This window comes from Polypterus senegalus, chromosome 6 (assembly GCF_016835505.1).
Source record: "Polypterus senegalus isolate Bchr_013 chromosome 6, ASM1683550v1, whole genome shotgun sequence".
In the NCBI taxonomy this organism is placed as follows: domain Eukaryota; kingdom Metazoa; phylum Chordata; class Cladistia; order Polypteriformes; family Polypteridae; genus Polypterus; species Polypterus senegalus.
In genome coordinates, this window is record NC_053159.1 from 80,855,446 (window position 1) to 80,882,727 (window position 27,282).

The 27,282-nt window shown below is 38.0% G+C and overlaps 1 protein-coding gene across 4 annotated transcripts in view; it reads right to left on the bottom strand.

Moving 5' to 3' along the window:
* The window catches only part of LOC120531205 (tensin-like), an 801,530-nt gene that overhangs the window by 630,052 nt on the left and 144,196 nt on the right, over positions 1-27,282 (bottom strand). Inside the window, exon 1 of one of the 4 annotated variants that reach the window (XM_039756404.1) lies at positions 22,925-22,981. The exons of the other annotated variants lie outside the window; for them this stretch is intronic. Coding sequence (XP_039612338.1) covers positions 22,925-22,969 — 45 coding nt within the window. The 5' untranslated portion in view covers positions 22,970-22,981. Of the gene's footprint in view, positions 1-22,924; positions 22,982-27,282 lie in introns of those variants that run through there. 4 annotated transcript variants of the gene reach the window in all.

Sequence of the window (27,282 nt, forward strand, 5' to 3'; positions counted from 1 at the left end):
TGTCTCAGTCCCCATGGGTCTGGTGACCGTAGTGAAAGTGGCTCCCTGTTCCTTGACTTTGCAAAAGGTCAGGGGCTGCGAATTGCTGGATCCTGATTCCAACGCCCAGAACCGCATCGTTGGACTTGGTACTCCAATACTGGTGGTACAGTGAAGGAGATCAATTACATCCTTGTGGGCAAACACTGGAGGCTCTTGCAAAACTGCAGGGTCTACAGAAGTGCCCAGTTTGTGAAATATGACCACAGACTTGTTTTTTTACTCTTAGGATCCAGCTTAAGTCCAGTAGGATACCACCTACTAGGACAATGAGCCTGTATTTGGCCAGACTCAAAGACCAAGCTGTTTCTGATGAGTTTGCATGCAATTTGTGTGAGGAACTTACAGATTTGGGTGTAACTGCCTATCCTAATGTAATGTGGGAGACCTTACGTTACAAGACCCTGAAGGTTGATGAGGGTTGTGTTGGTGTTACCGGTGTTCCTAGAAGGAGGTGTTTCATCTCACATGGCACCCTGGATATCACTGAGAGGAGTCGTAGCACATGGCTCAGTGGCAACTCTGGTCTGTACCGGGAAATGAGAGAGATGGCTGCGAGGACTCTGAGGGCAGATAGAGGTGTTTGTTAGAGGAATCTGTGAGCAAGTGACACACCATCTGTGATCTACCGACCCTCGTCCTGCTTACAGAGGAATCAAAGTATTACGCACATCCGAATCTGTTCCTCGGAGAGTCATAGTCAGGGTGGCTGATGAAACGGTCCTTACGGATGACACTGCAGTTATGACCCGCTGGGCTGGCTACTTTGAGCAGTTGTTCAAAGCTGATCCTCCGGCTAGGACGCTAGATATCTCTGGGTTCACGGTTCTTGAGGCTGATCCTCCAATTAGTTGTGATCCACCCAATCTCACTGAGATTGCACAGGTGGTGAACCAGCCGAGGGAAGAAAAGGCTGCAGGGATCTGTGGTATTCGGGGTGAACTTCTCTAGGCTGGTGGTAAGGCTGTCTTGCTGGCATTGCAAGCAACTTTTGCTTCCATTTGGAAGACCTGCATCATATCAACTGACTGGAAAATGGGACTTGTCCCTATCTGGAAAGGGAAGGGTGATCGCCTTGATTTCAGCAACTACAGGGGGATAACACTGCTCTCAGTGTCGGGTAAGGTCCTTGCTAGGGTTGTCCTCAATAGGATCCGTGATCACTTGCTCACCTATCAGTGACCGGAACAGTCTGGTTTTACGCCTAAGAAGTCTACCATCAACCGCATCCTGCCACTGAGGTTTCTCATGGAGCACAATCACGAATATCGGCAGAGTTTCTTTGCAGCCTTTGTCGATTTTCGTAAAGCGTTCGACTCAGTTGATCGAGCTGCCCTGTGGGACATCCTGAGGGTTTGCGGGATCCCCTCGAGGTTGCTGGATATCATAGCCGGCCATTACACTGGTACTGTGAGTGCTGTGCAGAGTGGAGGCAGAACCTCTGTGTTTTTCCCAGTTGATTCTGGGGTTCGTCAGGGGTGTCTTCTTGCTCCTACTCTGTTCAATGTTTGTATGGACTAGGGGTTGGGCAAGGTCGTGGGGTCCTGCAGCTGTGGGGCAACTGTTGGTGAAGAAAGATTCACGGATCCTGACTTTACTGATGTTGCTGTGATCTTCGCGGAGTCAATGGAGGCTCTGACCGGGGCACTCGAGAGACTGAGTGTGGAATCTAAGTGTCTGGGCTTGCGAGTGTCCTGGATAAAAACCAAAATCCAGGCATTTGATGACCTCTTGGGCACAGCGATCAGCAGTGTGTCTGTCGGCGGAGAGAATGTCGACCTTCCCATCAAAAAATAGCTGTCACTCTTTGCTTAAAGAGAGACGGACTTACTTGGGGTCTTGCACTATCTAGGCAATAAAGATATATACAAGAAGAAGCTGCATTGCAGACTCATTTGCATTTTGAAATATGAACGTATGCAGCCCAATACTACATAGATGGGTAAGCAAATTTATTTTCTATTTGCGGTTTTAGAATTTCTTAATATTATTAATTGTAAAATCACTATGTGTTTTGTAGCATGGATACTGTGTACATTATATTATGGTGGATAAACCAAAAAAAAGAAGTCTCTCATGAATAACAGGATAACATGACAAAGTTAAATTTGCATTTCTGGCGACTGCCAGTGCTTTATGTTCTTAATACTGACAAATCTGTATCAGTGTATTTATTCATATATATATGAAAATATTATATACATACATATATATATATATATATATGGGACTTATATATATATATATATATATAAATAATAAATGATAAATAAAATCCAAAATCTGTCTGTCTGTATGCCTGTCTGCTTTTCACGAGAGAACTACTTAAAGGATTTAGATTGCGTTTTTTCTATAATTTGCCTGAACATTCCATTTGATTTTGCAACTTCACTCATCATGCTAAGAATCATAGTTCATTTGCAGGAGTGATATATTAACGTTAATCCGAGACAGAGGCCAAGGTCAAGGGGAGGAGGAATTGTGACTTCAGGAGTAGGGAGCTGGGCAGTGCCCTCTTCACTGTTTTGTTTCACTACTATGTGGGTGGAGCCACGGAGGACAGCTAGTTCTTAATATATATTTTCATTTAAGATTTTTTTTAAATATATAAAGAGCAAAACAAAAAAAATGATCTTCACGCTCATGTCAAGGTGGCAAGGTGGTGCTGTGGTAATGTTGCTGCCTTATAGTAAGGAGACCTATGTTTGCATCCTCCCTGCATGGAAGTTTGCATGTTCTTTCATGTCTGCATGGGTTTCCTCTGGTGTCCTCCCACTGTCCAAAGACATGCAGGTTAGGTGAACTGGTGACACAAATTTGGCCCCTGTGTGTAGATTTTTGCCCTTTAATGGACTTTTTGCTCTGTTCATTGTATGTTCTTGGCATAGACACCAGCCCTCCCCATGACGTTGGTCTGGATTAAGAGCAAAAGTGCAAATGACTTTAACCTCCTGTGATCTTTCCTGTATGTAATGGAACCATAACAGCTGTTTATTAATATCAGATAATTCCTTGAATCATTTGTTACAGTGGCATTTGTAGTTTATTACAAATATTTCAAACTGTGAGACTGAACAACTTTTAGTTTATAATGAGACAACAATAGGTGTGCTAGTAAGATTAAACAAAGAGTTAACCCATTCAAGGGTGAATTTTCTAAGCAATTTTCTCTGCCAGTCAGACAGTGCAAACGTTAAAAGAAGAGGCTTGTAGTGATTTCTTCCAAGAATACATTCTCCCTTAAAGTGACAGGATTGCTGCCTCTGGGCTATCTGAACATCTTCAAAAGAACCGGTGAGGTCAGATTTATGTTTCACAGATTACACACAATTAAACTGCCAGAATTCATACTTTCATTTGCAGAGACATAACTTTTGCTTCAAATGGAGAGATAAATTATAAATATACATTTATTTGTGGTTTGATGTTGTGACAGTTTGCTCTGCCACTTTGTGCAAAATATGTTGTAATCACAGATGACACCACTAAAGAAAGACTGAAAACCCTGCATGCCTCAAAACTTGTTCTGCTCTTTTGTGAAGAAATTAACCTAACATATATAAAAGACAGGTCAACACCCTCAAAAGATCACCAGATGTTCCAAGGAGCCCTACTTGCTCATGAAAGCCAAAATAGATGAAAGGACCACCTTTTCTACCAAACGGGATTATGAAAGAAATTAAAGAGGAGGAGCTGTTCCCCTACATTTACATCTACCTAAGTGACTGATTGAGTAAGATTATTACAGTATTTCCAAATGACGATGCATTCTGTTAACTAGGGGCATACACCATTCACATGACTTTTCTTTTAGGCCTTTACTTCCTTAAGAATCCACTACTCCATTAACTGGGGTAAGGAAATACTTCACTGGTTAGACTATTTGAAAATAAAACCATCACTTTGACTAGTTTGGTCATAATATTAGCTTGCTGGAGAAACCTTGATAGTCACATTGCATATATTCAAGTGATATGTGTTTGTATGTATGATATTTATTTGGCACATTTTGTACCCATTTAATGTTTCCTTACCTTTTTCTTTCTGTACTGTTAGTTTGAAATGAACAGGAGCACCAAGATCATTAGCATTTGGAAGGACCTGCACTAAATTAAAATTCTTTTGATTATCTTATATGATAAGCATTACAGCAGTTAGAACTTCAAGGTTCTTTCATGCTTCACAGTTTTCTCCATAGCTTATTTTGTTGTGGTTTTTTTGGACTTTGGACCATTTGTTATCCTCCTCCAACTACAACAGGCCATTTCATCATTATTTTATCTGGTTTCAACATTGTTGTCTGAATTTCACAACTCCGTTTTGCCTGACTGTTACAAAGGCATTTGCTAATTTGATATCTTCCCACTCTCCAGAGATCTGTTGTACACTATTGGATCTGTGCTAGTATAAAACATTTATGTCTGTAAGCTTCTCTTTAATCATTAGTGGGTTAACCTCAAATGTTAATAAAGACCAGGTATGACATGAAGTTAATGATAATGTGACATGTTCCAATTTGTTGAAGACCTGATTCGGAATGGTGAGTTTAGAAAAATGAATGGATTCAGGAGTTGCATTTTTGCATAATCCTAGGAACAGCCTGTCCTACAATACATTTGTTCTGTATAACAATTTGGGACTGTGCACCGATTGCAAGACCCATATTTGTGGAATAGCTTTTTTATCTTTTTGATTTTTTCTTTGTTTTAACCTCATCAAGGCAGTTTCTGCCATTTACTTCAAACTCAACAGTTGATTATATCTTGTTCTAGACCTTTATGGTCTCATAAATCAACTTCACCAGTTGATTAGTTCACTTCTAATACTGGTCAAAAGATTCTTACTCATTATAAGATGAACAAAATGCACTCCAAAAGAAGGAACTACAACTTTCCTTGGTATGCTTTCTTATCTATACATTCTTGTTTATGTTCAATGCTTGTCAAATCCTGTATATAACACAGAATAGTACCTGACATGATTAGAAAATTATTTAAGGCAAACTTGGCATACATTTTAATTGCTTAGGTCATCAGGTACTGGCAATGTTGCGTCTAAGTCGTCATTATAACTAACATAAAACTTAATGATTACATTAAAATAACAGATTGTTGTGGACTGGCACTCTGTATGCATCACAGCATCAGTGGCCCGAGACTATTTTTGCAAAAACTGTAATTTATTTTTGTACACAACTTCAAAAAAAAAAAGATAAAACATTATCAATCAACTGAATCCAGTTATTTTTAAATTACAGCGGCTGTCTACATTTGGCTCAGTGAGCAGGGAAGCAACCTACTGAAAATAGTTCACCCACTTATCTTGCTGACCTTCATTTTATTGTTTTGTTATGCATTTTTTTCTGTTATTCTCAATGTGTTAGCTTAACACATGATTTTATGAGGTGTTTTGCCATTTTTTTTAATTTAATTCTCTGTTTACAGATCTCTCAGATGGAACATCATGGACAGACTGCAATTGATTTTAATCAGTTTTCCTCTATTGCTCACAGAAAAATTTACTGGAATGCATCAAAACAGGAATTGATTTTTAAATTCTTCAAAAAGGGCTCATGGTTTAGACTGTTCTGATAGACCTTTAAAAATCATGAAAGACTCTATAAAACAGAGATTAACAATTTTCAACCTACAATAGCTTTATTCCAACTATTGTACAAAGCGAAAATACATATTGCCTTAAACGTTTGTCATTTTTTTATTTATATTTTTCCTTTAATAAATATAACATCATTTAGCAGAAAATGTGCCATCTTCCTGTAAATTGCAAGGTAAAAAAGTCTTATAGAACAACATGAAAAGCATAAAAGTAATCTTTGTGAGGATATAAAAAAAGCAGATATCTTAAGAGGATAGAACAACAGTACAGTGATTAGCAATCCTGCCTCCTAAGGTTTGATTCCCAGCTTGGAAATGGTCTGTATGCATTTTGCACATGCTCTCCATGGCCATGTACTTATGTCTATGTGATATCTCCACTGACATTCCACTGATGTGTGTGATAAGTGCAAGTAACTGTAATATGGATATGTACGTGAATCTGGACTGTGATTTACATTCACCTCACCCAGGTCAATTCCTGATGCAAGCACCTTGTGACTTTCTACTTACAATCAGTTGAGTGGATAGACATGAGTTTTAAAAGCCTTTGAAAATGGATAGGTAACAGGGAAAGTATTGCAAAATGATCCTTGTTCTTGTATTCTTAGTATACAGCACTCAATTTTTACAGTAAGAATTACTAAAATGTATTACTTGGGATAAGACAATAAGTACAGAATATGCACTTCTATTAACTGGGGTTTTTGCAAATACATAATGTATACACTGTATAAAAAACAAGTATCAATTTGTGAGGTAGTATACTATTATCACCTTACTATGTTAGATGTGTCATATAAGCAACTAATAATAAATGTATAAAACATTTGGCACCATCCTTAATTCAAAAATTACTGTCTCTCCGTGTATAGATATAAGAAGAGATACAAACAGATGGATAGATAGGGAGGCAGATACACTACTGAATACATCTAGTGCCCAAACCTTCAATCACCTCTTGTGACTGACACCAGGATAAGATCTTGTCAAGTGCCATCCAACTTTCATTGAATGTTTCAACCCTAAACCACAACATCCTCTAGTTGCTGGGTCAGCAGTGGTGGCCAGTCACTGCCAATCTTTTCTTGGCCTCCACTTCATCTCCTCCCACCTACTGCAGAGCCAAAGAGGCTCTTTCCACTACCTCCCTCAACCTGCTACTTTCCTTTCCCTTCCTTCTGTTCCCAGGGCTGTGAATATCTTCTATACCGATTGTGCTTGGAAACCTCTGTAACCTACCTCAACTGGAAATAGCCAGACATGACACCCTTTGCCCCCTTCATTGTTAGACCAAATGCTGATACTTTATGGCCTTCCTTTCCAAGGCCTCTTCATATCCATCTTGCGACAAAACAGTCAGTTATATCATAATGATCCTCTTCACCTCCTCTGACCATATGACTATGTCAGGCCATAGAGTTGATTAAATGATCTGGGAAAAATGTAGCTTCCTATCCAGGTCTATCTTTAACTACCATGATCGGGTCTGCTACAAAAGACTCTTCTTGGAAAAGGGTGGCTTCTATCCATCTCTGATGAACTGGATGGATGGATGGACTTGTACTCACATGGGCTGGATGCTTTTTTCCGTCTCTTCCACTCCAAAATGTCTGCCAGTGCCCCGAGAACATTGTTATGATGCCATTTACTGTATATTGTCCCTGACTAAGTACGATTTTGCACCAAGCAAGTATGTGTGCCAGTGTGCTTGCACAGTGGGTACTCCCTCATTACCCACCTGCGCATGTTAGTTGGTATTAGCAGGGTATCATACACTGATCAGAGCAGGAAAGACTCCAAAGTTCTGGCAATGTGATCTTCCATTTTGGCGGGTCTCACTATGTCCACGCTCCTTGTGATTCAAGTTCCGCTGTTGTTGCTCTTCATCCTGCTCTATGCGTTGGACCTCGGCTTGGATCATATCACTCCTTTGCTGTTGGTCTGCTTTGCCCTACTTCTGGAAATGAGTGATTCCAAGCCCTTGTCTCCCCAAGCTCAGGTTCCCAATGACTTCCTTTAGCTTCAGCATACTGTCAAGCCTGTGCAACAGTAGTGTCTGCTGCCCACTTACATTTAGATCTTGTGGTGATGCCTGCACCTCTGACTTTCCCGTCGCAAGACTTTCTATAAATTAACAGAGCCCTGCACTTTGCCACCTTAAACTCCAACGACTGATGATAGGGGTAGCCACAACTGACCAGATCAGATATATAGCCCTACTGAGATAAAGCTTAGTGGAATTCCATGTCAACCGTGAAGATGTTTGTTCATTTGCCTCTTGATTATTCAACTGCTGTTATTTGGCATTTCATAAATTATCAGTAGCCAAACCAGCCTTGGTAGTAGACCATGCTGAATGAGCCAGGCCTAATATTTTTCCAGATACCTCTATCTTCCTCAGCCATTTGTTTGCCTGTTTCTCTGTACTAGTTACATTGGTTTTGTTAGTGAGAGAAACATTACACCACTTCCCCAGGCATTTTACTGGGTCCTCCTGAATTGATGGTATAACTCCCCCCTGGAGATAAAAATGGGAAATTGACCTGCTCTAAGTTCCAGCTCTAATCACCAAACTTCTTGACTTCTTGGGTTTAAACTTCATTCTTGCCCACATTACCAAGTCGTCAAGTGCATCCAGGACCCATCTTGCTTCTACATGGGATGATGTGTTATTGTTCCCCTGAATTCCCTCCCTGCCACTGTTATAAGCAGATTCATTCCCATGTTATGAAGCCCTTTTCCAGATACTGCTACTGGGTTATGTAGTGAGCTATCTTGAATCATAACCTGAATCCCTCATATAATTCCCCTGATAGGAATAAGAATATGATAGTGTTCCAAAGCCATTTTAATAAGGTTGTGTGTACTACTCCAAACATGTTGGCCAAATCAAGCTAGACTACAGCAAAATTACCTTTGGTTTATGGATAAGCTGGTTAAAAACTACACATGTTCCAAGTGCACAGGGGAGCATGGAATGCTATCTTTCTGGATGGATATGTCAATGTATTTGTTCCTCACCATATAACTATCCTACCTTTTGGCCAGGACTGACAGACAGACAGACAGACAGACAGACAGACAGACAGACAGACAGAGAACCATTCAAAGGTTGGATATCCCCCTGGCAATGTCATGTTTTTTCTAGAAATCAATACTTTATCAAGGCATCATTAAAGTAATTTAAAAATTCTGCCAAAACATTAAAATGTTGCAAATAATTACTGTTAGAAATGGTTTTAATAATTCATTATTCATATATGGCTACAAAGCCCCATTTTCATTAGCCATAACTCCAGTATCCTAACAGAAAACGATCATAGTTCATCCTTAATCAATCATCTTTAAATGCCAATGTGTTATGAAAGAAAACTTTGTAATTGTATTAGCACCACTGAAACATATTACTCTGTTAAATAAAGCAATGAAACTTTCTGTCCTTGGGTTGAAGCATACTGACATTTCTAAAGTTCAATTCTGAATTCAAAAATGGCCAAAATGAAACAGTTTTCTCAAGAAACACACGCTGTTTTGCAAAATGAAGGTAATTCCATCCAAAAGACTGCCAAGGAACTACAGATGTCTATATTTAGAGAAAAAAAAGAAGGCAAACTGAATCTAACCAGAATAGAAAAAGAAGGGAAATGCTCAGATACAAAACTACATAAGAGGGCAAGGTCTTCAGAGTGTATAGCTTGAGAAACAGACACCATACAGGTTCTCAGTTGGGAACATCCTTAAATAGTAAACACTAAAATTTCCTTTGTCATCTACAATTAGTAGAAAGAAAAGGTCAAAATGGTCAAAAGAATACAACATTGGGCAATGAACTACTGGGTTATTTTACACTTTTTGCCATATTTTGGGCTTTTCTTTGAAAACCTGCATCTGAGGCCATCCTATATCTCTATCTATACACACATCTATACAAATATGTGTGTGTGTGTACACATGTGTGTATTTAACATTTTATAAATACTGTTCTTTATGTAGATAAAAAATGAATAGCAAAATATTTGCTTTCTGGGCAGTCTGAATACATGTGGCTGTTCCAGGACTGAAGTCAGCACTTTATGCACCTGCTGCTTTCCTTAATTGGATCCTATTTTAGCTGTGCTTACTTTGCTAAAACCTATTGTCATAACCATTCCCTACAACGTGAGGTGGAGAGATGCAGAACAGAAATATTTGGCTTTATTAGTTTTCAAATGTAATCAACAAGAGACAAGATACTTTAAAAATAATATAAAAAACACCAATATGCTGACTAGGAAATAGTGTTAAAAAATAATAATAAAAGAGGACACCATCATCCCAGAGGTGCAAGGCAGAAACTGTAAGAAACTGCTTTATTGCTTTGTAAACACAGCCGGATAAATCTTTCAAAACAGGTGCTCTGCTGTATTGGCTTGTTTTTATTAATTCACCTTGCCGTATCTATCTCACCTGGAAGTGGCACTTTAATAATATGCTTTTAACATTTACTTGTATTTGTAACAGACAGAAGACACACTTTCTGATTTGCTGTTGGTTACTAAAGGTTGAGGGCATAAATGGTGAATTGGTCATAGGATTTCAGGATAAGGAACCAGACAGAGGATTTGATCTCCTGGGAAATCAACATACTTATCCATTTTAGTGTATTTCCATTTAAGTAGCTACACAGATAAAAAGAAAAAATTGAAAGTTGCTTAATCTGTGTTTTGGGCTAGATAAAGCTATAATTGGTTGACTTTTGTTCCTAAATTGATGAACTAGTGGTGACTCAAAAAGCTGCAGATAATGGGAACACCACACAAAAAGATGGAGTATCTCCTGTTCATATCCACTTGTAGAAAGCGTAATCTATCAGGGACTTTTAAAAGCACAAAATGCTTTTGCTTTGGCTATTGAAGGAAGTGTTGCTAACCGAATTCAGCTGAGGAATTTACAGATGGTCTTAAAAAACTCAGAATAGGCTCTAACAAATTAGGTGGCTAATACTGACTTTTTTATTAGGATGTTGCATAGTGAATAATGAATAATAAAGTAAGCACTTTGTTAATTTTGTTTATGGTAACAAAATACAGTGGTGTGAAAAACTATTTGCCCCCTTCCTGATTTCTTATTCTTTTGCATATTTGTCACACAAAATGTTTCTGATCATCAAACACATTTAACCATTAGTCAAATATAACACAAGTAAACGCAAAACGCAGTTTTTAAATGATGGTTTTTATTATTTAGGGAGAAAAAATCCAAACCTACATGGCCCTGTGTGAAAAAGTAATTGCCCCCTGAACCTAATAACTGGTTGGGCCACCCTTAGCAGCAATAACTGCAATCAAGCTTTTGCGATAACTTGCAATGAGTCTTTTACAGCGCTCTGGAGGAATTTTGGCCCACTCATCTTTGCAGAATTGTTATAATTCAGCTTTATTTGAGGGTTTTCTAGCATGAACCGCCTTTTAAGGTCATGCCATAGCATCTCAATTGGATTCAGGTCAGGACTTTGACTAGGCCACTCCAAAGTCTTCATTTTGTTTTTCTTCAGCCATTCAGAGGTGGATTTGCTGGTGTGCTTTGGGTCATTGTCCTGTTGCAGCACCCAAGATCGCTTCAGCTTGAGTTGACGAACAGATGGCCAGACATTCTCCTTCAGGATTTTTTGGTAGACAGTAGAATTCATGGTTCCATCTATCACAGCAAGCCTTCCAGGTCCTGAAGCAGCAAAACAACCCCAGACCATCACACTACCACCACCATATTTTACTGTTGGTATGATGTTCTTTTTCTGAAATGCTGTGTTCCTTTTACGCCAGATGTAACAGGACATTTGCCTTCCAAAAAGTTCAACTTTTGTCTCATCAGTCCACAAGGTATTTTCCCAAAAGTCTTGGCAATCATTGAGATGTTTCTTAGCAAAATTGAGACGAGCCCTAATGTTCTTTTTGCTTAAAAGTGGTTTACGTCTTGGAAATCTGCCATGCAGGCCGTTTTTGCCCAGTCTCTTTCTTATGGTTGGAGTCGCCAACACTGACCTTAATTGAGGCAAGTGAGGCCTGCAGTTCTTTAGATGTTGTCCTGGAGTCTTTTGTGACCTCTCGGTTGAGTCGTCTCTGCGCTCTTGGGATAATTTTGGTCGGCCGGCCACTCCTGGGAAGGTTCACCACTGTTCCATGTTTTTGCCATTTGTGGATAATGGCTCTCACTGTGGTTCGCTGGAGTCCCAAAGCTTTAGAAATGGCTTTATAACCTTTACCAGACTGATAGATCTCAATTACTTCTGTTCTCATTTGTTCCTGAATTTCTTTGGATCTTGGCATGATGTCTAGCTTTTGAGGTGCTTTTGGTCTACTTCTCTGTGTCAGGCAGCTCCTATTTAAGTGATTTCTTGATTGAAACAGGTGTGGCAGTAATCAGGCCTGGGGGTGGCTACGGAAATTGAACTCAGGTGTGATACACCACAGTTAGGTTATTTTTGAACAAGGGGGCAATTACTTTTTCTGACAGGGCCATGTAGGTTTGGATTTTTTTCTCCCTACATAATAAAAACCATCATTTAAAAACTGCATTTTGTGTTTACTTGTGTTATATTTGACTAATGGTTAAATGTGTTTGATGATCAGAAACATTTTGTGTGACAAACATGCAAAAGAATAAGAAATCAGGAAGGGGGCAAATAGTTTTTCACACCACTGTATATACAGAAGTCTAAACTGTCATGATTATGGTAAAATCAAAATTAATTGGATAAATTCAATATATAATAATAGATATGTTGAAATTGTTAAGGGGAACATTACTGCGTGCCAGCTTAACGTAGAAGGAAAACACAAGTTTCGCCCAAATGCGGCCCAAACAGATTGGTCTCATTAAACGTTTAACAACACAAAAAAAAAAAAAAGCGAGATTCTAATTACCAATATGAACAGACAAAACAAAACTATTGCCTGATTAGACACTGTTTTGTAGAGTTGCTTGTCCCCTTGTCTGCATTATGAACACTGAAATACAATCTCCCATTCAGCTCCTGTTTGTTTCCTTTATCTCTCTTTTTAAATATTTTGCTTTTCTTACCTTCCCCATCTGTGAGCCTTAAACTCTCATCCTGACATAATGAACTCTGCCTCTACCCTCTTCCCTGGGGTTATTAAAAAGCCCAAGTAGTGTCACACCATGTTCCCTTTTTATTGTCTCCGAACCATTACATCCCTGAGCCACATAAAATGAAAAGAGCTCTTTAGGTCAAATACCCTCTGAAATGGGGGTTCCTTTAGGTCACCAGGTGATCAGAAGCAATCCAACCTCCTGAAAATCACTTTTCCTTGACCTTTCTCCAATTTCTGCAACAGATGTGCATGTGAGGCTAATGGAAAACACTAAACTGCGTGGGCATGAGTGTGTTCTGCAGCTCTCTGCCACCCCATGAAGGACGGCTTACTGCCCTAAGTGTGCCAGGATAAAGTCTAAAGGTAGCTAGAACTTCACAACCCAGTAACTGATTGAAAAAAAATTGTAGACAAAGGAGAGCAAAACAGCATGGCATCATAAGGTAGTTTTGGACCATTTTTAATATAAACACCCACTGTCTACAATACCTCTTTTGAAAATGAATGCAGCTTAGACCTAACAACAGGAATGTGAAATGTGACTGTCATTTTATAGGGGCAACCGGTAGAACCTGAGACAGAGGGAGGCAAGTGCATTTTCTTTTGGTTTGACTTCCTCCAAAATTTTGACTATATCTTTGGTTTCTGATTATGGCTTTGGAGAAAAATAGCTTGGCAAACAGTTATGTCTCATCTCCTAGCCCACCCTCTATTTAAACTGCCTTTTTTCACTCATAAGGCAAAATAAGCAGAACAGTCGCATAAGATGACAGAATTTTCTGCTTTGGGAATATATTATCCATCCATTATCCAACTCGCTATATCCTAACTACAGGGTCACAGGGGTCTGCTGGAGCCAATCCCAGCCAACACTGGGCGCAAGGCAGGAAACAAACCCTGGGCAGGGCACCAACCCACCACAGGGCGCACACACACACACCCACGGGACAATTTAGAATCACCAATGCAACTAATCTGCATGTCTTTGGACTGTGGGAGGAAACCAGAGTACCCGCAGGAAGCCCATGCAGACACGGGTAGAACATGCAAACTCCATGCAGGGAGGACCCCCAAGACAGTGCTGCCCCAAGAATATATTATTTAAAGTAAAAGAAAATAAAGGATCAGAATTAGTTTACAGTAAAGGAAATTAAATCCATCCATCCATTTTCTAACCCGCTGAATCCGAACAGGGTCACGGGGGTCTGCCGGAGCCAATCCCAGCCAACACAGGGCACAAGGCAGGAACCAATCCTGGGCAGGGTGCCAACCCACCGCAGGACACACACAAACACACCCACACACCAAGCACACACTATGGCCAATTTAGAATCGCCAATCCACCTAACCTGCATGTCTTTGGATTGTGGGAGGAAACCGGAGCGCCCGGAGGAAACCCACGCAGACACGGGGAGAACATGCAAACTCCATGCAGGGAGGACCCCCAAGACAGTGCTGCCCCAAGAATATATTATTTAAAGTAAAAGAAAATAAAGGATCAGAATTAGTTTACAGTAAAGGAAATTAAATCCATGGTTTAAAAATGTTGTAACTATAGGATGGTCATTTTTCTTCTGCATTTGCCATTAAAAAACGCTGTGAAGCAGGGAAAATATTTTCAACTGCCCAATTTGCGAGTGCCTTATGTTCTCCAAATACTAAATGCAAAATTCAAAAACAGAAAAAGTCAAGACTGAAGATCAAAAGAATGGTTAGTGATAACAGGTGCCTAGTATGTCCATAACATCCAGCCGGGAAACCTAGTTAGTATACCTAAGGGGATTAATTAATTAGAGGTCTTGCTACACATACTGACGAGAAACAAAATATCAACCATTTACAAAACTGAGTTAACAGAACTAATAAAAGGAACTAAGACCTGCCAGTGATTACAATACATAAATAAGGAAGGACTTGTACCTGTAAGATTTTGGGTTTCATGCTTACTTTATGGAGTCAGAGGGTGGTGACAATGCATATTGGGTGGAAATGCAAGTACGAATTTGACTGTACACAGTACACATGACAGTATTATTACTACTACTAAATATACTAATATCACTTATTAGGTTTCCTTTGTAAGGTACAGGTAAAAAAAAGCATATTACCTCACACTTAGTTTTAGGGTGTTAACGTTCTCTTATTTTAGTAAACTCTCTAAGTTTAGTGCCTACTGGTAAAGAAGAGCTGCCTGTTGAAGGTAGAGGCTAAAGTAGGAGGCTGGTGTACATTTTAGCCAGCCCAAGAAATGCAAGTTTACAATTGCCATGACATGTATAATGCTACAGAAATGAATAAACATATTTGATCTTTACTAGAAAAAAAAATCGGTGCATTGCCTGGCTGCAAAGGAGTGAGAAATAGAAGCAGAATATACAGTTCTGCTGAAATCCATATCGTACTGGCTCTCTGTGGGGACCAAAGCTTTAACACAAAAGATCCAGTTTCTCAGACTGCTAAAATGAGTCTGCTGCTCAAAAAACAAACTCACCTATAACTAAAATATACAGTATATTGTAATGTGAAGATGTCTACTGTTAAATGTTGCCATTTTTATTTGGTGGTCCTACCTGGTGCAGAGCTGGAATTAGCAAATACTACTAGTGCTTTGTAACAGTCCAGTTTAACTTGAGATGCACTTTATTTATACACTCTCAGCCTATTTGTCGAGACCAGTCATGCTTTATCAGTGTAACTAGGTTAATTGCCAGGAGTAGATTTAATTACAGAATTTCTGTTCTTATTACCCAGGGCCCCAAGAGACTAAGAGCAAGAAAGCAAATGACAAATGCAAAAACACTATTCCTAGCCCTTCCGCTCTACTCTTTCAATTTGTGTGCAGCATTAAAAAGATTCTACCCTCTCAGCAAAAAAATTCTTCCTATAGTTCAAGCCCCCTCTACTGAAATCCATTCAGTTTCACTCCGCCATTTAATGAAGTTTACCTAATAATAATTTATGCATTTTGTTCTATTTTAATGCATTTTTCAAAGTCACAGCAAATTATTACATTTAAATGAATCTATGTTATAAGACCTTGAAATCAATACTGTAATGTGAAAGACTGTTTATATAATGGATGACAAATACAGCGTACTATTGAGTTCATATCTCTTCTACACCAGAACCAGCACCAGGAGACTTTAATCCAAGTTATGGCAATGTAACACTTAAGTGTTCGACAATATTTCTGTCAAATACAGTATAATGCCATTCCTGTCCTAAGCTACTTCCTTCTTACTGTCAGGTATCACCCCATACTTGCCCTTCAATGTACATCCCTACCATCCCGCCACACCAAATATTTACATAAGAAATTTTAAAATGTTGAGCAACTTATAGCCTTACTCCCTTGTTTAATGTTGCTGCTATTATAACTACTAATAATAAAGTTTTCCATATTTTCATGTAATCACTGTGAATTATTTCTATTCTTCCAGGAGTTTTCTATTAGTACTCCAGTTTGCCAAATAGGAGGGTTGCCCAAAAAAGTCAAAATGCCTTTACCTGTATATATTAGTCAAAATTAACAGAAGACGTTGGCAAATTATTATGTGGTTATTATGAGATACCTTGTTTGTCTTATTATATTTAAAAAGCACAGTTTTAAAAAGTTCGATTTCATAATATCAGACCATTGATCACAACACAGTACAAAGAGAGAGAAGTGTTCAGATTTGATCTCCTGTTGCAATGGTGAAATGTTTGTCGTATACATCTATCACTTTGAACTGGAGACCAAAGGATAGTCAACTTCTCTTCAGAAAATGCATAAAGCTACTACTTCAGCAGGCAATGCCATAGTTAGACTTTTTTGAAATGTAGAATGGTTGACTTTGGAAGACAAAATGAGTGGTAAAACCCAGAGGGCAGTCTAATGGTCTGGAATCCCTACAGATTTTATTTTTTTCTCCAGCTGCCTGGAGTTTTTTATTTGTTTTTTCTGTCCACCCTGGCCATTGGACCTTACTCTTATTCTATGTTAATTAATGTTGACTTATTTTATTTTCTTATTTTATTTTTCTATTCTTTATTATGTAAAGCACTTTGAGCTACTGTTTGTATGAAAATGTGCTATATAAATAAATGTTGTTGTTGTTGTTGTTAACTCAGATATGTACATTCAAGCTTTTATGAAGTTGCATAAGCATTTATTGAGAGTCCAAACCATATGCATAGATTAATGACATGCTCATTTTTGTGTCTTTAGACCCCTGAAAAGGTGCCATCTGTAGAAAATGGTTTGGGAATAAGTGGCTCAAAGTAAAGGATTTAGTCCAATACAAAGAGGGCATTTATTCTTTTGTTTCCTACTGGCACAGGGCTGTCAAAGTTGACGGAGAATATGTTAGGGTGACCAAACGTCCTCCAAAAGGAGGACATGTCCTCTTTTTTAACATTGTTTCCTCCGTCCTCCAGGTATTCCAAAAATTCATTAAAATGACCTCCTTTCACAGAATCACGAACAGGGTTGACCGTTTTTGACTAATTACATATGATATATACTGAGAATGAACAGCCTTCGGCCATTCCTCCATTTATCTGTGTCACCGTGTGACATTATGTTATGTTATCACGTTATCAATAATTGTAACATCAAGTAGCGGCAACACTGTTTTATATTCTATTTCCACCCGATGTCGCAAAGGACAGCGGTTAGCAGTTGATTGGAGTTGGAAAATATATTTGGTAATTTTTGTCCTCCTTTTTGACTGTCGGTGTCCTCCTTGATAGGCGAAACCGTCTGGTCACCCTAGAATATGTAGAAATACAAGCAGAATATTGCATGTGTGTCATCCTATAGATATGTTCAAACAATTACATAATTAACAATAAAAATGCGTTAGAAAACATTCTGGATAACCCTCATACTTGAGTTTTAGTTTACCTTGCACTTTTAAATTTGTTTAATGTGAATGAGCAGGGCACATGATTGATATATATATTCAAGGGAGTTCTGCCTTTTGTCTGCTGCAACTCAAAGCTATTTATTTGGCAAAGCTGACAAATTTAACCAAAGCTTAATCAAAGTTGTGGGGCCTGCGCACATCACAAGGAAAGTGGTTGTTTTAGATTGTGCAAAACAAAAAAAGTCTTGTCTGTCCAGTGCCTTACTTTTATTGTACAATAACAGAATGGAAAGTGAGAAAAACTGGCTGGGACTACATCTGAATCACTATTCTCTTCAGGCAGCATGTTAAATGGCTGACGAAATGAAGGGTTTTTGAAATATTATTAGGGCACAGTAGGAAATCTGAAACCATGCTGAAAAGTCACAAGGGAAGTTGTGTAATCATATCACCACCTGGAATCCGCAAGGCAATGAGATCCAGCAACTTCAGTCTCTGACTGAAATTCATGTAATGTGATGCAAACCTATAGTAAAGGAGGACTGCTCACAACAGGCCAGTCCCATTCTCTTGCTATTTCAGTTGTAGATTAAACTTCTGCACATTTTAAACAAACGAAAGTTAAAGCAATTGTTGGAAAAAAAAAACCCTACACATAGTGTACATGTATGGGATATTGTTTTGTTTGGAAAATGCTAATGTCAAAGATTTTGATCAATTTAAGGTTTCACCAATGTACAAAAGAAAATTTCTTGGGGGCATTTAAAATTATATAAAAGTCGTCTTTTCTTGAAAATCTGTACTTTGGCATTGGGCATACTTGCTTATTTCTTTGTATATAATGTATGTGACTGTTTCAAACTCCATGTAATATGTTAGGATTTCTGAGGAATAGAGAAGTTTCCAAAAAAGAAATGAGAAAAAATGTTTCTTTAATGATTAAATGTCACTTGTATACATCACGCACACTTTGACACAGATAAATGGACATTTTTCAAGACTGACTGTTTAAGGCCATACAGTGTAGCGGCTAAGGCACACAAGGTTGCTGGTTCAATATCTGCCTGTGCTTCACTCTGTGACCCTGACCAAGTCAATTAACCTACTTGTGATCCCACAATAAACAGTATTTGCAGACAACTATTGAGAGTTACCTTGTGTATTATTAGATATTTATGCATATTTAAGTATATTGTGCATTAAGTGCTTATAACTTTCAATGCGAAAAAAAATTTATAATTACATAAATACCTTTATATGGTAGATGTTGCATATGTAAAACATTTTAATTTATAATTACATAAATACATGCATGGCAGATGTTGCACTATCCAAGTAGACCTCTAATCGTACCAAGCCCTCTTATTTTTTCATTAAGATGAATTCTCTAATAAATTACACTTTGATTGTTTATGCTTCTTATTGCAAAAGACCAGCATCAATCATCCAAATTATATGATATCACTTCCTGCTTTTATAACAATAAGACAATTCACAATTAGAACAAAGACAGAAAATATTTTGTTATTGACCGTGTAATTCATTTTTTAATAAGTGTTTATTTTGCTTTTGACTGCTACACTCATTTGACTTGCCGGGTTACAAAACTTGGTATATTTATTACTATTGAACCATATAATTGCATCAATTTTTCCCTCTCTTCCTGTCTCCTCGGGCTCAGCTGGATCAGTTCTCACAACACTAGAGCAATAGCTTTGATTACTTTGGTATCTTACAATGGGGACACACTGTACGGTTTCCCCATAATTTAATTATCAAATGTTACTGTGTATAATCATAATGAAATCCTGCTATTGTAAAGCCAGGTTGGGGCTTACAACAGTAATCATTCATTGGATCCATGACAGTTTTTCATTTAACATAATCCTTCATTTAACTAGACATAATTCTTTGTTGAAACAAAAGTTTTTTGTTTTTTTTTAATTTCAGAAGATCAAAAGAAATTAGCTGTACAACACTGATGTGATTTTTTTTTTTAATTTAAATTTGACCCAAAGCCTCAATTATTACACTGTAGCTAATGTGACTGACCTCTAATTAAATACTCACAGATGAATCACAAATTTTGCTTGGGCACTCATACTTTTTATTAAAAGAGAGTCTGTTTTATAAGAGCAAAGGTGTTAAGTCTTCTTTTGGCAACACCAAAAAGCACAGCACTTTAATTCTACCAAAACAGCACATTTCTAACTCAAATGGGGTTAGACGTTCTATCAGAATGTTTCTAACTTACATGTGCACTGAAAGTGTAGGAAGGAAATTTCCTTTCCATATTGGCAAAGAGTTGCTTTCATTATTATTATTTCTTCGCTTAACCACTAATCATATGCTTTCATTTAATACTTTTACCATTTGCCTCAAAACAAATGCCAATTCAGTCCAAACAGCAAAGCAAAAGTGGACCCTTCCTGCGCTGCCCTCTTGTTTCACTTGAAGTAGCCAGGGCATTACGTAAATTAAACTTAGAACTTAATTGTCTAGGGTGGGGCATTAAATCACACTGCTATAGACACTTTTATTTACTCATAGGCATAAATCCTAGCTGTTCATAGACTATGTTTATCTCCAAACCCATTTTTCCTCATTCAGTTATTGAAAATCAACATCCTATCAGTGATTTTAATTGACCACATACTGAATATTTTTAAATCCCTGTTACCAACATTAACTTAATATTCTGCAGTATGGTGAAGTAACACTTCCCTACTGAGAATTGCACAATTCATGGCAAACTCTAATTAAAACATGGCCATTGGTTTTAATTTAAATATTAATTCAGTTACTTGTCACAAATATGATGGGTTTGAAAACTGCAGTTTTATAAAAGACAATGCAATGTCATTTTCTTTCCACATGCACTTCAGTAATTTTCAACTGGTAATTTCTCAACTGGAAATGATTTTAGTTTCCATAAAAACATCACATCTGACGTTTTTTATATAAAATGCCAATTATGAAGTGAGCATTCCTCTCAAAAGAACAGTGTTGAGAAAAGAAAAAAAAAAAAAACCTTATGTGAAGACAGGTAAATGTATAATAAATTTCCACAACCTCCTAACCTTGACAAAAGGACCACTTAAGTAAGAATTCTATTCATTACTTTAGTTTGGCACGCAACACTATAAATCGACCAGAAGAACTCTGCGAACATCAGATTGAAAATTAATTACTTGCTTCTGAAACCACGACATTGAAGTCTGGTGTTGATGCTAACAATCTGAAAAATTTTTGGCCTCTCTCTCACTTACCTTTCCTATCTAAAGCTCTCGATCATGTTGTAGGTCCTCATTTCATCGGTTACTTAAACTTGTAATAACCTAATGAAACCCTTGCTGTCTGGTTTCACGGCACAGCAATAGCTGTGAAACTCCACTGCATTGAGTAACAAATGACTTATCAAAGGATTGAATATAAAATTCTATTAAATTATTATTAAATTCATTATAAATCTTTAAAAAGCCTGGCATCACACTACTTCAGTAACCTCTGCATCACTACACTCCTTTCCGCTCACTAAAAGTCCACTAATGCTGGAAATCTCATTGTGCCCTAAAGTAACCTGTGCTCTATAGGTGACAGAGCCTTCAGTTTAATTGTAACCTAACTTTGGAACGACCTCCCTAAATTATTGAGATCAGCCGACTCAATTCATTCTTTTAAAAGGCAACGTAAAACGTTTGTTCAGAAAGATGTTTAACTTACAGTGACTTTCTTAATCTTACTCTTAAGACAAGGTAATATGTGTTTTTATCACAAATTATATTTGTGTCCATGTATTTCTTGTAGTATTTTGTATATATGTATTTTGATTCAGGTTTTTTGTTTTCTGTTCTACTTCACAACTTTGTGTTTCCCATATTTTGTGTTGATTGGTCCTTAATGTTGATATTACATTTGTATTCAGTGTTATTTGATATTTTCTGTGCATCTATTCCTATTGTTACATTTTTTATTTTTTGTGATGCGCTTTGAGCATGGGAACGAATATATAAATAAAACATTCTGAATAATATATATTGAAATTGTATTAAAATACAGCAACTGATACAGGATTAGTCTTTTGTTGTATTTTAGCAGAACCATCACCACTAAACTACAAAATACTGTTAGCTAGGAAGGGTCTGATTGATTTTCATTTACTTTTTAGCAGTGGAATCACTTTTAGTCAGATCAGATAACCTTCCCCAAACATCTGCAAGTCTTAAAAAGAAAAAGCTATAATATAAAGTAATCACCAACTGCTATTGAAATATCTAAATGGTTAGCAATAGTTCAGCATTTTTAGTTAACTGAGACTAACACTGAAAGAAGAGACCACCAGATTCCAAACAACTCTTGATCCGTTCTTTGTAAAGTGACTTTTTCTATTTTTAATTAAAACAGGGTATCCCTTTTACAATTGTGTCATTGTAGCTAGGTCCAGATTCTTCTGAGTGAGTAGGATAAGTGTGCTGTAAGTTATCACAATGGATTTTTCACTAAGGACTAATGCCTCTTCATGTAACACACCAAACAGCGGTGTTAAAGGATTAGAGATTACGATAATCCCAAAACTGCATGATAAATTAGCAGAAAATATGTTCCCATTTTGGCTACGCAGGAGAATTTCCCAAAGCATGTGAGCCAATGAAGCACGTGTATGATGCTCTCTCTCACAAGAACAGATACATTTCAGCTAATCTGAGTCCAGGGGGATTTGTGTGATGTATGGTTCTGAATTTTCTGAATGTTCAACCATATTTTACAAATACCGAGGAAGAGTGCAATTTATCACAGAAGAAAATCTGAAAATATAATTGAAGGGTCTAGTTTAAAATACTGTTTTACATTAACTGGAAGTGTGTTCATTTTAAAACACTATTTTTATAAAAGCTTGAAAGTATCATTTCGATAATAGTAGTAAAATCTGTAATTGCATTTATATTTGTGGAAAAATAAATGCTTTGGTAAGTGTTCATAATTGAGGCACAGTTGTTCATATATAAATCTGTAAAGTTCTCATTATCGACCATATTCTATATTAAATGTGTCTTCTAATTTGCCCTCCGAGGGTGAAATTAACATTATTTCAACCTTCAAGTATCTAATGCACTGGTACCAAATTCTAGGTGATGTTGACTTTGTTGGTGTATCATCATTTGGCAGCCTGCTGGTCAGATTCAGTCTGTGTGCAAGATTGCTCTGGCCCAAAGTCTGGAGTCACTAAGGGATAAAAAGGATATCAACCCCTCAACTGAACTCCTCAATTTTAGATTAAATCATCTGTTAACATTTTCACTTACTTTGCTTGCTTGCTTTTATTTACCTGTAAAAGCACTCGTTTGTCCACTTCATAGCGAGACTGATCCATATTTCAGTACTGCTGGAAGAAATAAATACATCAGATTTTGTAGTGATGAAGCAAACCTTTGAGGTAATTTCTCAGCATTGATGTACTGTATGTGCTTACTTCCGATTTTGAGTCTGCATTGGGAAATTGACTTTTTTCTTAATATTACAATCCAACTCAACACAATGCAATTTGCTATAATATACATTTCTCATCACACTAAAAACAGAAAGGATTCTACAAATTGCAAAAAAAATAAAATAAAAAAATAAATCTACATATAAATATACCTTAAATGGCCTCAGAAGCAGCTGGTTCTTTCTTTTAAATAGTTCTCCATTGTAATGTGGCTAAACAACTGCGGTATTTTACTCTTCCTTATTGGTCAAATTAGAGTATATTCACTTGCAAATACATTACATACCATGTACAAAATACCAAAAACACCTAATCTTTTTCCTGAAAGTCTTAAAAAAAAAAAAAAAAGCGGTTTGTCTTAAGTTTGAGGGTTGCCTTTAATTGAAAGCAATTTGGTATTTACTAAGAGTGGTTTTATAAATTTGAAACCTACCCTTCATCAAGAAAGTGATTTTCAGAAACATGCATCCAATGTCTTTCATGTGCATGTTCTATGACTACTTGATAAGAATTATCAGCATAGACATGGTACTGGCAAAAGTATCACACATCTTCACAGGATGTCAGAAAGAAGAAACATATACGAAAAGTACTGGCAAGGTTATTTCTGGCGATAAAACTTGCTTTCCATAGGGATAGCAGTCACAGAGAGGGGACAGACCTGGGCCACTGAATGTCATTCAAAATTAAATAATCCATACCATCACAACATTTGTACTAAAAGAAATTTGAGGCAAGTGTGAGCACAAAGACAGGACTGAATTCTCCATCAAGAGGGATAGTAGTAAGTATCACTGTAATATGGAAAATGTGTCAGGCGTGATCATATTTGTCAGATGAACATCTGTGGCTTGCTTGATTGGAGTCCAGTAGATGTTGAATATCAAATTAACCAAATTAAGAAACTCTTCTCTAACTCAGAGCATGGTACAGAGTACACTGTGCTTCATTGTGCTTCTGTGGAGAATGGGGTGAAAGGTGAGATGCAGGCTCTGCTACAAAGTGAAACTAGTAAGGTATAGACCATACGTACACTGCTTCTACAATGATTTCAGTTCTTAATTCCCTTCTGACACAGACACCACAGTGCAAGCTAATGTTACAAATTATACAGTATATCACCAAAGTACAATGTTAAGGTCTGCTAGAGATTAGCTGAACTAGTCATTTTGATGTAACATGGTGAGCTGTTGAGAATAAAGATTCCATTATCAACATGTTATATGAAATAGCATGATAATATTCCTATGGCTATCTACACAGAGGAATCTGGTCTTTTGGAGAAAGATGGAGAGATGGAGATTAAAGACCAGGAAAAGGAAGGCAGTAATGGGAAAGAACCGATGCAGGAGAGTAGAGGCAGGCAGCCTGGAAGAGAGCCCCTAGGGGGGGCATAGGGCTGACACTCGTAGGATGGAGGGATGCTCCAGTTTAGCAGTTTTATGAAGTAGTTGGTGTGGCTCAATGCTCATAGGAGCTCCCACATAAGTTCAGGAAAAGGTGGCAGGAGAAGAAAGGAGCGAGGTGAGGCTCAGCGTGGCTACCCTGCTGGGAGTCATGGACAGTATGGACCCATGCCTAGGAGAAAAGGCGGGCAGTGTCTGTCAAATGGGCATATCCTCTGTGGGAGAAGCAGAGGTGACATTATTTTAAAATGGATGCACCGGAGACAGATCTTTTAAGAAACATTTCCTGCTATGAAACTTAACCTTATTTTTATGGATATATTTATTTGGAATTTTTAAACTCTACAATCACATTGACTTTTATTGGATTGTTTATTTATTGAAGATTCAGCACACTGCACTGTTGATCACTTTGTTTGGTTTTTGGTTTTTTAAATAAAAGCGCTTAACAGTTGTTGCACCTACCCCTTGCTGTGTGTCCCCTCATTTGCTCGATTAATCTCAGTTATGACTATTGACAATTGCAAGTTTGAGGCTCCAGAATGGAACAGGAAGTGTGGAGCCAACCCACACCAGCACATGGTACCAGTGCATTAAAGTGCCATTATTTTATGATAGGTCTGACAAATGCTCTCCTATTCATTATATTTTATATAAGAGTTGGCTCAATAACTAAATATGTCAAAGAAGTAAGACTGGGCATATCTCTGCTTGTAAAAGCAGAATACACATTGTACATGCATTCACTCAAACATGGCAAGGGAGTGAATGGGCATCTGGTTTAAGGAGGTATTTGCAAGGGTGCATAATATGGTAAATACATGTTACATTGGTCTCGACTGAAGAACAGGCATAGTGACTCCAGATTAGACCCACATACTGTAAGTGAGCAGGTTTCCATCTATGTGGTAGCGTTCAGTCAAAGGCTTTGGCTTCTCGATACCACCAGAAATATATTAATGCATACAGAAAGCTCCACCCAAATAATGTTGATATATCTTAGTTGAGTTCTTCTTGCTGTACATGCATGCAAGGTAACACAAGATTGATTTTTTGTTTTTTTTTAAGATTTTCATTTGTCAAAATAGAACTGCTGCATCAGAGCTGAAAGTAAATATGAAAGAAGTAGTTTCCTTTGTTGCTATATGCTCCAGTCACTATTTAATATATATATCTATATAAATATCTATCTATAAAAACCCTAAGCCTAAAAGTGCAATGGTGATGTTTTTAGGGCATTTTTTGTCATGCTTTAAATCAGGCTTATTTTAAAACCTACATATACATACAATATATATATAACATTACCCGGGCACAGACAGGCAGACATGTTGTTTTCCACCACCACACGTTTATTTACAGCTATTTACAATGTTCAAAAGTGCACACACAAACCCCCCAAAGTCCTGGCCAAACAATGCCTTCTTCTTCAGGCCGCCTCCTACTCTCTCTCGTTCCTGACCTTGTCCTTCTTCCACCCGACTTCAGCCTCGAATGAAGGGAGGCGGTCCCTTTTGTTAGCACCTGGATGTGCTCCAGGTGGGTTCCGGCTGACACGCCCCTGTGTGGCGGAAGTGCCGGCTGTACTTCCAGAAGCACTCCGGGTGTCCCTGCTTCTCTTCCCCCCAGCACTTCCTGGTGTGGCGGAAGTGCTGAGGTCCAGGGCTCCAAAGGCATGGGGGCGCCCCCTGGCGGCGACCATGGGCCCCTACAGGGTGGAGCTTCAAAGCTCTGTGCCCGTGGCCCCCAAAGGAGCCATTATATGTAAGTATGTATATACACATATATATATGTGTATGTGTATATATATATAAATATATATATGTGTCTATATATATATATATATATATATACAGTATATATATATATGTGTGTGTATATATATGTGTGTATATATATATGTGTGTGTGTATATATATATATATGTGTGTATATATATATATATATATATATATATATATATATGTGTGTGTTGTCACACACGTGCGCATGGGAGGCAGCTAAAGGGCTTGAGTGAAGGCAGTTCTGAGGCATGCCGGGATGTGGCAGAGTGCACTGACTCTTTTTCTCCCTTTCCTGTAGACCATTCCCAGGAGATTCCACCTGGCTCTCTTGACGTCACTTCCGGGACAGAGCCAATGGAACTAGACCTTACCAGCTCCAGCCCCTCTGACGTCACGTCCGGGCTCGATCCAATGAATGAAGAACACGTGCCCGATCCTTATGACCTCACTTCCTTTCTTCCTCTTTAAAAGCCTGCCCCTTTTCCCTTTTCCCTCAGTCTTGTTCTGGACTTAGTTGTATGCACTTCAGTGCTGTTTTTATGATAAAAACGACTTTTGCAGCCAGGATACCATATTATACGGGTGGCTGCCCCAAGCCTTTATCTGTTCATGTCTCGTTTTTGTGACACTGTATATACAGTATATATGTGTGTATATATATACATATTTGTGTGTGTGTATATATATATATATATATATATATATATATATATATATATATATATATGTGTTGTGAGAGGTGGCCGGCTTGTCATCCCAGCCAATACCCCCAGGCCGCCAGATGGAGCCCTCCCTGCAGTATGGAGGTGCCCTGAAGACCAGCTGGGAGTCATGGGACATGTATATTTTATACAAGACCCTGCTGGATACCACAGGGGCCGCAAGAGGGAGCTGCAGGGAGGACCGAAGATTTCTTCATGCCCTACAACCCGGAAGTGCATCAGAGGAAGAGCGACGTGCTTCTGGGGTGAAAAGAAAGGACTTGTACCTGACCCGGAAGTGATTG